General features: G+C 37.8%; 1 protein-coding gene across 3 annotated transcripts in view; it reads right to left on the bottom strand.

Moving 5' to 3' along the window:
• The window catches only part of LOC103480661 (glucosidase 2 subunit beta-like), a 149799-nt gene that overhangs the window by 96071 nt on the left and 39289 nt on the right, over nucleotides 1–14439 (bottom strand). For all 3 annotated transcript variants that reach the window (XM_081599060.1, XM_008435689.2, XM_008435690.3), the window contains one exon: nucleotides 4415–4501. In XM_081599060.1, coding sequence (XP_081455186.1) covers nucleotides 4415–4501 — 87 coding nt within the window. The remainder of the gene's footprint in view (nucleotides 1–4414; nucleotides 4502–14439) is intronic.

Here is a 14439-nt window from a genome sequence, read left to right as displayed (position 1 = left end):
GGAATGTCCCACAAATGCTGTGGATGTCAGGTTTGCTTAAGGCCTCTGTGAGGGTGAGACAGCAAAACAGCAGGGGGTCCATTAAATGTTCACACAAATGCACTAAGAACAGTGCATCAGTCTCCGCTGCCAAAAGCTCCCGCGCAGTCCCAAAAAGATGCTTCCAATTCCAGTCCACCCTCAGGAAGATTCAAAGCTTTTACATTTAATGACTCTTGCTTTTCTAAAATATAGCTGCTGATATTTTTGGTAGGAGACACTTTGCATAAATTTAGGAAGCCAAGTGAGTCCGATGGAGCGTGAGGATTATCCTGACGCCTGCAGGCAGCTGACATAAGGGTTTTTCCACCTGCCAACAAGGTTGTTGTCCATGTCGTCCCGCCTCGGCTGGGGTTGCAACTTTACTCAAATTTTATACTCTGATACTAACCGTAATACTTCATGCCATTTTTTATACAACTTTGTTAGAAGGCCCAAAGTTCTGTCTAGATAAGAGGAAACTTTATGATCAATTACAATCATAACTTTCTTAACTATAAGGTTAAATAAATAAGTAGGGGAGAATTGAGCCCGCATTTAGGAGGATGTGCGTCACTTTCATGATTGGAAAAAAAAAACATTCCTAAAGCCTTTAAATTTCCAATTCAATATCTTAAACTTTGCAGCTGGTAATAAAACACACAAATCCAAAACACAGCAAAAAAAAAAAAAAAAAAAAAAGAAAGAAAAAGCAAAGATGGTGGAAAACAGAACCTCCTTGATTAAGAGGTTTGACTGAGCAGTACAAATCCCTATATCTTTCAGTTTTTATTACCTGTAACCGAGGTCAGCCAAAACCAAGCAATTTCTCTGACCGAGCGGAAGAGGGTCGGCTTTTCTCTAACTAGGAAGAAGTGAAATAATTAGTTCCTAATTAAGACATTGGACAATTCGCTTATTTTCCTTCCTCACAGACAGCTCCGTCTCGACCTTTCTCTCCCGTTGCCAGGATGTGCATTGTGTATGGAAGCGGAGCGGTAAGAAAACACGCCATTAGCTGCTGTAGCTACTGTCAGGTTTCAACCCGACACAATAACACCCAGTCCCTTTGTATCAGCGTGAAAAGGTCAGCTCCGTCACTGGTCTCGAAGCAGTGTGGCCTGCAACACGCTCTTTTCCCCATCTGCGGTTTTGGTTTTTGCCATCTTGAGGAAATAAAAGGACGGGTCCCCACTCACCGCGAAACAGGGAACGTGACTGGAAGACGTCGGCTGCAGCCGAGGTGCTTGATTACTCGCCGAACGAAGAGAGCGAGACGTACAAAAACGCCTCATTGTGAGCTCACAACCTCTTGACAAACAAGTGTTTCTCTGATGATTGAGTGTCACCGGCAGCTTCCAATAACAAAGTACTTGTGGGGTCATTTGTAGCTGTTCTGCATATAAAGCTGACGATTGACTTCCTCACGTCAGCATAAAGAACTGCTGTAATCAAGTAATTTTGGTTTTATCCACTCACCGGACAGTTTATTAGGTACATCTTGCGAGTTCCGAGTTGGAAGCATTTTCCCCACAGAAATGTTTCAATTCTTTGTGGAGTAGGTGCAGCAACATGTCTAATATTCTTGCAGGAATATTAGACTTGCAGGTCTAATGTTAGACATGTTAGACCTTGTTGAGACTGAATTATAATCCATTAGCTGTGGAGACCTTTAGAGCATAGTCAACTGAACAGTGCCATGCAAAGCAGCAAACTATTTCAAGTTTTTTTTTTTTTTTTTTTTAAGGTTTACAGTGTTGTCTATGAATCTGCTGCATGACTACTTACTGTGATCACCAGGGGATGGACGAGGTTGGTAATAAAACTCAAGCTAGGCCATGGCATTCAAATGGTAATCTGATGGTACTAAGGGACAGAAAGTGGGAGAAAATATCCCCCCCCCCCACACTATGTCACCACCAGCAGCCCATACATGGGATAATTAATACATGTCTTCATGATCTTTATGCCAAATTCCCGTTTCCAGACTCGTCTGCACAAGCAAGTGTTTCCATTCTGTCACTGGAGCCTGTGTGGATTTTTGTTTCTTGTGCTTGAAAGGAAACCGACAGTGCAGATATCTGTGGTCTTCTGCTGCTGCTGCTACCGATCTGCTTCGAGGAGATAATATTCAGTACACATTGTTTGTAACGAGTGGCTATATAACATACAGTTGCCTTTCCATCATCTCAAACCACTAAACCTATTCTTCGCAGACGTCAACAAGGCATCTTTTGTCCCCAAACCTAGCACTCGCTGGGCGTTTTCTGTTTTTCAGACTTTTTTTTTTTTCCTGCAAACGAGAGATATGGATCTGCATTACAGTCCCAGTAATACCAGCAACTTCTGAAACGCATGAACCAAAAACCATGCAACTTTATAAGCCACTTAAATCCTCTGAATTCGTCATTCTGAAGCTTAGTTTGAACTTCATCAGCTCATCTTTGCCACATCTAGACGCCTAAGGAATACGTAATTGACTGATTTGCTACGTGAGTTAACAGGTAAATGTAGCAATGTTGCCAGTGAGTGTATTTTAAGAGACGTGCAGCTGAGGGTCGATTAAAGAACCAAACTTATTATTGCTTGTAAATAACAGTGCGCGCAGTCTTTGTAGTGTGAAGAATAAACCTAATCCTTAAAGCACGTTTATGCTCCACAACCACGGACCTAAAACAATGTTTTATTCCCAACAAGACTTCTTGTTTTTCATGAAGATTACTCAAAGTTATTAAATTAATTTTCTTCACAAAACTTGAAAAAAACAATCCATTGCATATTTGGTTGACTTTTTTCCCCCCCATTGCCTCCAACTTTGCCTCTTGTGTCTTGTTTCACAAACACGTTTCAGTGCAAGATAGTATATTCCACAACTCAGAGTCCAATCAAAAAAATGACACTGTTAGGTTTGTTTCTATGTTTATTTAAAACACAAAAAGAAGCAATGGAGCATATAGATGATTTTTTTTATTACATGCTTCTTAGACCAAATGTTAGAACTCCTAGCAACAGCTGTAGAAATAATAAATAATTTTATTTCTGCTCCACGTTTTTTGTTTTTTTTTTAATAGTGTGTTTTTATTAAAAGATAGGGCGCGGGAGTTTTTCCTCACGATTCATATTCTGTGAAGCAGCACAAAGATAAGCCTGGCATATGGTGAAATCTAATCTGATCCTCAATGTTTCTTTTTTTTTTTTGTCTATGGAAATGACTAGCTACTTATCGTCAGACTCAGTTATTTGTGCAGATTCTCGTCGTGGCTTAGTGAAGGGACTCAATCACTGCTGCCCAGCGATAGGCTTCACTTTCGCCTTGTTCCCGTCTCATCTTTTTATCTGAAGGAGCGGAAATGAAAGGATGGTATCTCTGTTCGGGAGATGGAGAGAAACGGGCAGCGGTTTTTTTTTTTTTTTCAGGCTTTGGCTGTTGGGTGCATATATATATATATATATATATATATATATATATATATATATATATATATATAAATATAAAAAAACAAAAAAAAACATTGTTTATAATTTTGTGTTCAGAAAGAAATGCTAGTGCTTTAGGAAGTGAGAGCAGATTAAACAAAGCGAAGGTAATTTCTGGTAATTTCTGGTAATTTCTGTTGTGACATCTAGAGGAGTAATGAAGCTTTTAAACGTTTGATGCAAACGGGGAGTAGTTTGAGAGTTGTGTTGTACAAAACAAACACTTTTTTTGTCAGCATTTCAGCAATGAATTCCCTGAAACGACATTTCTTATACGTTTGCCGTGCACATTTACAGCTTTTCTCACGCTGTTCCATTGAATGTTTAAATACCATCAAGTCAACACGTGATCCCTGTCATGAATAACTCGTGCATTCATAAAGATGCACTGAAATGCTGAGCTCACGTAAACTCTAGGATCAGAGGAATGTTACAGCCATTGTACTTCAGTAATATTTTCATTTAATGGCTTGATGTTCTGATTTTAGCATGGTTGAAATTTGACAAATATATCGTTTCCTGAATATTTTAAGCTGTTAACCTCAGAGGGCTTTCAGTTGCTTAAAAAGCATTAAGGCGCTATTTTTGACTTTTTTACATTTTTTTTTCCTTTCAGCTACTCATTTAGGACGATTGTGCTGCTGTTGTAAAAACTGGGAATACCTTTATTCCCCATTGAGTAAAGGTGAACATTTTTTCTTGAGCTTTTGCTACTCCAATAGAAGATTTTTCTTGCACAGTTAATTGTGAACCAGTAACAAAGCAATAAATTGGAATAAAATTTCAATTTTTGAGCATTTACATACATGTTCAATACAACTGCAAGAGAGCTTCACGTTTGTACAATCCAACAAAGGACCAATCAAATGGAAACATTTGATGAAATATGAAAGACCGAGATAAACGTGATGGATCTTACCTTGTAGCCATCGCCTCGTGTTAGGACGTCCCAGAGGGTGTTTTGAAACTTGCTCAGATCCATTTGGTGGCCTCCGCCCAGCAAAGTCTGGTTGTGAAAGTACAAAATAAAAACTGTTAAATCGTCTAAATACAACCATTGACGGAAAAGAATCTCTTTAACCTCACCTACTGCAGTAATTTACAGCCAGTGTATGCAGTTTAAAGTCAGTTTAAAGTGTTATTGCTGCTTTTTTTTTTTTCTTTGAAAAATAGGGAAGGGGAAACAAGTCTGGAAAACCAAACAATTTCAAACCCTCAGTTTTATTGTTTCCATACCTACACAGACCTAAAATAAATCACAAAGGGACTATTGGTAAGCATCCCAAGCTTACCAAGAGACAACTTAGGAAACCTGTTTATAGTAGTAGGACTTTGACTGGACCTTTCTCATGTAAGCCTAAGCTTTCGTCTAAATCATTTAATGTTTAGGGTCCTTGTACAGACATTAATATAGAAGGGTATTTTGTGCAGACTACCTGCAAAGATATACATTTATATATATTTTTTTTTAAAAACACACATTACATAACTGATAAACTCTCCAGTTAACATCGATTCTGCTCCACCTTCTCAAACGTCCTCCTCTTTAAACATACCTTTAGAGCCCCAAGGTGAACTTTAAGCTTATAGAAAGCAAACTATTAATCAAGAAGAGTGTTTCTGCAGTAATAGTCAGCATCTTTTAATTCACCAGAGGACATGCATATCATTCTTCCCGTCTCGACACAAAGAGTTTTCCGCAGGGGGAAAAGAACTGACAAGCAAATTAATCTGCGGCCTTTAGCCAGCTGAAATAGAAGTCACTCAGGCGGCGTGCATCGGTAGATGCCCATCAGTGTGGAAGCACATAAATAACAGAGAAACAAACATTTTAAGAAAATGTAACACTGCTGCACACTGAGGGGGGGGGGAGGATGGAAACCGGAACAGTTTTCAGAGTTTATTCATTGGAAACAGTGACACCTGGAAGCCATTCTGGGAGTTATACATCACAGCAGGCACTGACCTTTAGATACCACGCACAATTAGGCTAAGCTAATAAACACAACTGTGGATTTGGACATGTAGACTCGAAGGCAGGCCCACTGAATCATCACAAACTTAAATGGCATCAAGTTCCTGTGTGCCTCTCAGTCAAAGACAAACTGAAATTGGATTTTAAAGAAAAAAAAAAACACTGAGCTGAACAGAACAGGAGTGTCGCTCGGAGCTAATGTTCACTTTTTTGGAGGATTCGGTTGTGAATTCTTGAAAGCAGCCCCTTCATCCCTTTCGATGTAATCTTTGTGGAGGTTGCACAAAGATGCCGTGGTTTCACATCCTCGCAGCATGTGTGTCCGTATCATAGATATTCATAAGTCATTCTTTCCCTGTCCAAGTCAATTTTAAAGCCACATTCTGCTGAAACCGAGTCACAGTCAGAAATACTAACTATTCCAGACCTCAACTGACAGGAAAACTGCTTGATATTTAAGGAAAATAAAATCCAAAAATAATCTTAGTTAATGTATAAAACTCTGAAATAAATTTGTCTGATTGTTTTAAGATGGGGCACTTGAAGAAAAACTGGCAGCACGAGTCCCCAGAGAGCTTTTATTACACTAATGCTACAATCCAGCTTACAATACACCAAACACATAGATTATGGCAGCAATCATAAACGCAACATTTTCCTAAAAGGCAACACGGCCTATAGTGAAAAACACGCTATCCACTACTATGAAACTCAGAGGTAGTTTTGAGGATCAAAGATGATTTGGGCAAAATGATAGCAGCAAGTATCAGTAAATAATTGAGAAACATTTCTGGTCATTAACCTGGATCATCATGACAATGATCCAAAACACAAAAGTCATGCCAACGGTAGAAATAAAAACCTAAGGGTTGTCATGTGACCGTAGCAGCCTCTTAAATTCAGTAGTTTTGAAGCACATTAGAAAAGTGCGGCTCAGACAGGAAAACCCAGGAATAAACAAGAAGTGGAATTTTTTCCCCAAAAGAGAATGGGAGTATTTAACAAATAAGATCCATACAATAGAATGCAAACTGTCACTAATGTTAAAATGGTAAATAAAAGGTAAGGACTAAACTATGCAAAACTTAGTCTACTTTCAGCTATAATGATTTACAAAAAAAGCACCCAAAGTTGTTTAATAATAAATCTCTTCAATTGATCACTAAAAATGATTGAAAGAAGGTTTTTCTGTGTGTGTTATCATTTACGATCTCTGAAAAATACAATTTTCCAGAGTAAGAAAACTTGAGAGCACAATTGTACCTGATAACTTCCGTATTGGGTAGATAAGACAGATAGATGGAGCTGTAGATATGATAAAGGTTTCTACTCCCTAAATGCTGAATACATCAGGAAAAAAAACAAAAAACTTTGTTCTTGCTGCTGTAAATCAGATAAATAAGGAAAGGAAAAAAAATATTAACACCTGAAACCCAACACCAAAAAAAATAAAGAAAGAAATTGCATTTACAGAGATTTTGAAACTTGTTTTAAATACACTGGACATGTTGTTTTTATCTATTATTGATGTTCAGGGTATCCTTTCTATCACATGTCTATTACATTTAAATTTCTTTGCACTATGTTTGCCGTTTTGAAACTGTTGTGCCAAGCTGCATGTACTTTCTGGCTGCAGAACAAATTTACCTACGAGTATAAATACAACAACCTCAACCCAAGGCGATAAGGGGAGAGATATCAACAGGAAATTAGATTTTGGACTAAATGTGTTTTTCTCAGTTCAAAGAAGCACAAAAACTCCATTTACTTTGATTTGTTCTGATGTGCTACCGCTAACATTACTTTTAATAAATCTCACCATTAAATGATTTAATTAATCTCACTGGCTTCACAGTTTTTTTGTTTTTCTTTCTTGGCATCAGGCAGATTGAAATCTTCTTTTAGACCATAACTAAACTGTTCATGATACTTATTTAGCAGGTTTTTGAAATAAATCTTTATTTGCTCAATCTGTTGAGTTCCAATCAAAAATATCTGACAATATCTAGAGCAGGTGGCGGTGATGTTAACGCAAATTAGTTCAAAATCAAAACGGTCTTGATTGTGACTAAAGCAGTGCTAAGCTAAAGATTCTTACAAAAATAATTATTGGAAAAAAAACATTTTAACAGGAGTTGTTTGCAGGATTCTTGCAGGTTTCGACAACTTAAATTGGAGATCTTTTAAAGACTTTATTTCAACAAACAAAACTTTTTCTTAAAATTTAGTTTTCCAAGAAAATTCAGGTTTATAAAAAAATGATTAAACGGTAAGACTTTATTTGAAGGGTGTGCATAAGACTGACATGACACCGTCATAAACATGACATAACACCTGTTATGAACATGAACAAGTCTTTATAAATGTTTATGACAGTTGTCGTGAAGTGTCGTTCAGTAAATAATGACACTTTTAATGCAAAGTTGCTCTAAAAGTTGCATTAAAAGTCAATTAAAAATACCAACTTTGCATTAAATTAAATCATAATTTGCAAAATCATGCAAAGTTGGCACTTTTAATGGACTTTCAATGCAACTTTTAGAGCAACTTTGCATTAAAAGCGTCATTATTTACCGAATGACACTTCATTACAACTGTCATAAACATTCATAAAGACTCGTTCATGTTCATGAAAGATGTTATGTCATGTTTTTGACAGTGTCATGTCAGTCTTATGCACACCCCTTCAAATAAAGTGTTACCGCTTAAATGATCTCAGTATTAAACAGCCATCTTCCTGATCCAAATAATCATCTCAACACAACACTAATATATGTCTGCATAAAACTTCACCCTTCATATGTCTGAGCTCATCCTCTTTAGCACCAATCTCAATTTCAAGTTCAAGGGTTTTGGAGTTTGTTTCTTCTTTGTACAAAGTGACAGAGAGTAAACTGGGCCTTGATGATGTGGGGAAAAAAATGAAAATGAGGGCATCAATTTAGAGACTGGAAGAGGACAAGAAGGCAATAGAGTGAATGTGGCTTTTACTTTCCCACTTTTCTCTCCTCTTAGCCTCTCCTGAATCCTCTTTTAAACAATTTGCTCCTGCAGTTCTGCCTTCTGCTTTTTCTTTCCTTTTTCTTCAAAATAACACAAAAAATTTGATGTTGATTGTTATTTTATTCCAACTTTTAGAAATGGCTCCAGCTCATATTCCACCTTCTTTTGTATTGTGAGTAGCTGTACGCATTAATAATTTTGCTAAATTAAGAGTTTAATAAATTTTTTACAGTGACGGTCTGCAAAATGTATTTCTTGTAATTGTCAGGCCATTGTTAACACCCTTAGCTCTAAAAACAAACATTTGACAAGAGTCGATTTCAAGAATTTTTATACCGTCTTGTTCACACAGTGCGACATGTTAGCATCCTTTGAAGCTACAGTGTTGGAGAACCATAGAAATCATTATGTTCTATTATATTCCCCAATTAAAATAAAAATATAACAAAATCAGTAAACAAACTTAATAAACTGAATACATTTCACTGACTAAAATAAATTGTTTGTTTGAATAGATGTAACTCGACGCGTGAAAACGGTTCCGAGGAACGAGCTCGACACTTCATAGTGTCAAACTAACACAGAAGCAGATAAAACGTTATGCAAAGACACTGCCTTACAGGAGACGAAAGATCAAATAACATGGTTACATGTTGAGAGATATGTTATTTGATAGATCCAGATAGTTCCAGAGGCACAAGCTGCACAAATATCACTTATATCTACCTGGCATGAGAATATTGGGTTTCCAGTCTGTTATGAAATGTATCACCTTGCAAATATGTGGAAACAGCACAAACAAAGAGATGAGACATCTATTACCATGAGCCCACACAAGTGAAAATATTATGTCTCCCACACAGTATTGGTATAAGAGCACAGACTGCAGAGGAGAAGCACACACTTTACTCTAATTCCCCTGTCTCAGGAATTAAAGCCAGTCTGAAAGTCCCGTATGCTGTGTTCTTTTTAATCACCAAACGGGGTTCGCACAGTCACAGTTTTTGGCACTAGTTGGTGAAATCTATTTTTGTGAAACAATCTGGAAAAAATAGGTGATCTTTAGTCATGGGTGTGTGGTTGTTTAGTGTGAAAAGCTCACCAACAGCCAGCGGAGACTGCTGAAGGTGAACTACAGCACACTTTGAGGAGAAGCAAAGGATTTCTGGAAAGAGCGGGTGCTGTGGGCTGCTGCTTTTAATTGTCGGTCTTTCTGTCAACGCCGTCTATTTTTCCTCGTCTCTCTACTTTATTGTCTGGAAAAAGATTCTTAACTTCAACTGGCCTTATTTTTTTGATTATTTCAACATGCAGCTCTTTTTGGCACAGAGGAACAATGATCGACACAGAGGTTTGAGGTTTCATTCCAAAACGACCAGGCAATCAGTAAGCGGAGAGAAAAATAACAAAAAAAAAAAGTGCAAATCTTTATATAGCTTCTCTTACTTTGCGACACAACAATGGACAATATCGGGCTTGTGTTACTGTTCGTCGTCATCATCATATAAGTAATCACCGGTAAGTCCCGCCAGCGGCTGGTCAACAGAAGGCAGAACGTCAAACGAAAGCTACACGTTAAGACGATCTAGTAGTACGTCACTCAGGACTCAAGAGAAAGACGACACAAAATGCTAAGCAAATGTATCACCGATCGATGAACCAATCGACGACAGACTTCTAATCGGGCTGGCCAATCTACACGGAACCACAACTTCATGGGTTCCACAGATTGGGGTTGAACTGGGCCATGAGGGCGAATACAAAGACGCCAGGCTGGCCTGGGCTGTACAACAACACCTAATGAGAGGAGTGGACCCTAGCAATCACCTGATTTCACTTAAATTATTACCAAACATTCAATAAAATTAGCGTATGGTTTATACTCAAATTTGGAAGCAAGCCTAGGTCCTCAAGTCACACATTTTCTTTGGAATATCTGTTCTAACTAGCATTTTAGACATTTAACCAACTAAGTTTACTAAGATTTACATTAAGAGACATTCTAGACGTTAAAAAGAACTAATAAAATAGCAGATAATTAATATTACTGGATACTACTCAAAGTGTTCTGGTCTGAAGAAGAAGCAGAGCCTAAACGTGTTCTGGTCTGAAGAAGAAGCAGAGCCTAAACGTGTTCTGACCCTCACCTGTGTCTCACCTACGAGATTTGGATCGTGGCAGATAGAACAAGATCTCAGATATAAGATGCTGAAATGAGCTTTTTCTCCAGAGTGGCTGGACTCAGACTTAGAGAAAAGGTGAGGAGCTCCATCATCTGAAGGGAGATTTAAGCAGAGCTGCTGGTTCCCCGTCATCAAAAGGAGTTCGGTGAGGTGACTGGATGCCTTACTGTGGAGGGTTTGGGGGGCATGGTCTACCAAGAGTGCAAGGAAAAGTTTTAACAAACTTTTCCTTAACCCAGGAAGAAAAAAAATGAAATGATTTCAATTCAAGTCTTATGGTAAAATGAAAATACTGCACTTGAGACTTAGTATTACAGTGAATTCCTCTATAACTTTCCTAAACAATGATGAAGATCTTCTTCATGAGACCATCATAGAAAAACCACAAACTTATTTATACCTGGTAAATTACAGGATTACAATTGAAAGAGAAACAATATGATCACAAAACTTTGATCATATTGTTTTTTTTCTTTGTTTCTTTTTTAGCTTTTAATAACCCCATTTTTGAGCCAAATAAAATAAGACCATGCGACTCCTCGAAACTTACTAATGCATTAGAGATTTTTACAAGTAAAATCATTATGTACAGTAATTATTACTGAAGTGTCCTTTGAATGAGCTAATGGTGATAAGCCACATAATCATCTTGCAATGTGCTGATTAGGCCACCTAAGGCAAAATAATTATGTAAAAGCTAATCAAACTTAATACTCTGAAAGCTTTTTGGACATTTTCCCTTAATCTGATGTGGAATAAGTGAGGTTGACAGTTTGTCCCTGCAACTTTCTTTGCGTATTAAAGCTGCCTTGTGTGTGTGTGTGTGTGTGTGTGTGTGTGTGCGTTTCCAGGGCATGCGAGATAATTAGTTTGACCATGTAAAAAACGACCGTTACCAAGACTTGACTTGAAAATTTAACATTTTAAATGCAACATTGTATTTCTATATGCAGAGGCAAAATACATCTTACTGGACTCTAGTAGAAAGTTATTGTGGCAGATATGGGGACTAGGTATGCATCCGAATGAAATTCTTACAATTTGCTAGCATTAGTAAGCTCGAGCAATTATGTGGAATCAAGGTATTTCCAATCTACAAAAGGAAATACAACAAGTATTCCCAATGCTGCTAAATATGTGTAGATTATTAGACCACCTTGACATTTGACCATTTCTACCACAGCACTACCATATACAACAGTCTCAAACTATGACTATTACAACCTTGGAATATACTGAGGCCTGTAATCCATTCATCAAAGATGATGACTTTTAAAAAACAAAAATGCAAACACTGTAGATAATGCAGGATATTCAATAAAAACAGACTCTACCTGGACATTTCTAATTAAGACACAAACAAGAATAAAATGTTTCATCAGTTAATGTGTTAAAGTTTGAGACTCTGTTTGTTCTCCAACTGCTCCAAAACCCTCAATGAAATCTTCACAATGGAAATCCCAAGGATCTAGGACAAAGAAAATATCCTGTGTGTGATTTAACTCATACCTCTGGCGTAGCAGTGCTCCTCAAATTATACTGAGCTACAATAATATTAGTTTTCACTTTAAGTTATGCGTAGTTTCAGATGATATAGTTCCCATGCTGCCAGCTCATGACTACCTTATTTAAACTTTAAGGATGGAGTGCAGAAGAACCATAAATCAAGGTGGCACCAAAGGGTGATGGCATTTACTTAATGGTACTAAACCGTCATCATCAGCCCAAATAAGAACAAAAATAGCCCAGTAGCATTTTGAGTAAAGCTCACTTTTAGTGATGCTTAAAAAAGGCGGCGTGGCAAGACACTTTTGTCAGACTAATGAACGCTGCTTCTTCTCCAAAGATAAAAAGCAAGAAGACGGACCTATGGATCGATTTACAGCCTGTCATCTGTCTATATTTTCCTCAGTATTACGGCCTGGGGAACATTTCATAAAGGCCATAGGGTCGGCTTATCATGGAGCTAAATGCCAATGTAATTATTAGTGTCTGGAGATAGTGGAAAGGGAAGCACATCCTGCGGCAGAACACCATATTTAATTAATAAATGTCACTCTGCAAAGGGAGTGAGGGGTGTGCACGAGTAAAAAATAAATAAATGAAACGGTGAGGGAGTAAACGGGAGTGACGACAAAACTGGTCCTTTGCACAATAACAGATCAGTAGGAATTCACTTTGGAGAACGTGTATAGCCAAGATGTGCAAAAGGCCTTAAATAATTTAATTTTTTATTTTTATTGCAGTAGTATAATCTCACACTGATTAAAATTGAAAAATTCCAACCTTTTGAGAGCATTTATTCAATAGGGGGGGTAAAAAATATATTTTTTAAATAATTTCTTCTAAAAAAATCCCTAGAGCAAAATTCCTTCAAAATGAATGTAGCTGAAGCTTTTTTACACTCTGTTTCTTTAAGCTTGCAAACGTTTAAAAAAAAAAGTCTAATTGTTAAAATCACGACTTTAAGTTTATGTGGGGTACAAATATGAAATGACACAGAGGTTAGTTTCTTTCAGCCCCTGCCCGCTAGCCTGAACCAGGAACCATTTTTATTTTGACTCCACATATAGGGAGCAGAATGATCAGCACACGGAAATAGCTCTGTCAGAAAACAACAGCAGAGTGGCATCTTCAGGACACCAATTCTCCAGAACAACTATTAAATGCTGTCTGCAGCTGCATGCCAACCAGTAGCGTGAGAGTGCTAACATAACCCCCCCCCAGCTTTTTATACCTACTATCACAAATGTAAACATGTAGAGTTTGAAAAATTCCACTGCAACTTTAACTGGAAATGTGTTCTCTGGGCAGTTGAGCGTAAGATTGAGATTTTGAGCAAACAAACACTCTAGACAGGTCTGCCGTGAAACAAGCATGACAAACATGTAGGGGAAAATATGCCCACTGATGGGTACAGTGGAAGACCTATGATGCTGTGGGTATTGGATCTGTCAGCATTTGGAAGAAACCTTTTCAGAGGAAGCTCTCCAGATACACAGGACCGGTCAGCGACTTTACCAGATGGAAAGTGACATGGCTCCTACAGGGGGGTTAGGGTTGAAAGACCCAAAACACTGAACGATTCCAGAAACATGATGATGATGACGATGATGATGATGGGTTCAGATGCACCAGCAGATGTATTTACACGGTACGTACGGCTTCTTGTTCATTCAGTTCCAACAAACAAAACAGGAGGGAAAAGAATATAACAGTGATGGCAAATAAATAAAAATGTTTTTTTGTGATAGATATAGACAGCATATAGAAGCTGAAAAATGTTTGAGGAAAGTTGTCTAGGTTTTATGAGGGTAAAAAAGTTTACTAAGGCAAATGAGCCCTTCGTTTAAATCTAATCTGATCAACCAAACACCTTCCAATCTCAAACCTCCCACTTTGGCAGCCACCATTATCCACCATGAAGTATCTGGTGCTCTGGAGAAAGAACTTCATGGAAAGCACTTTCCTCGCCACAAGTCTTCTTGAAAATCTCTAAGCAGCTCTAGAAGATGCAGATAAAAGACGTTCAACTGTTATTCTCCAAGGGAAGAAGAGGGAAAGTTTTCCAATTAAGGAATCTTCTTCCTCCTCTTGGTGCTGCATGTATTGTATGATTGACAGCTTCATTAATTAGCCAGCTAGACTTTAAAGAATGATGGGAAGAATGGCTACGAGCTGTGCGAGGAATATTACAGGAGCAGAATGCAATTAAGCTTAATTTCTATCATTAAAAGGAAACATAAAGAGAATTTGTATGCGCCCCACATTCCAGCCTGGTCT

The sequence above is a fragment of the Poecilia reticulata genome, chromosome 18 (assembly GCF_904066995.2).
Source record: "Poecilia reticulata chromosome 18, P_reticulata-male-v2, whole genome shotgun sequence".
NCBI classification, from domain to species: Eukaryota; Metazoa; Chordata; class Actinopteri; order Cyprinodontiformes; family Poeciliidae; genus Poecilia; species Poecilia reticulata.
The sequence above is the reverse complement of the archived record's forward strand: the minus strand, read 5'-3'. Positions and strand labels throughout refer to the sequence as shown.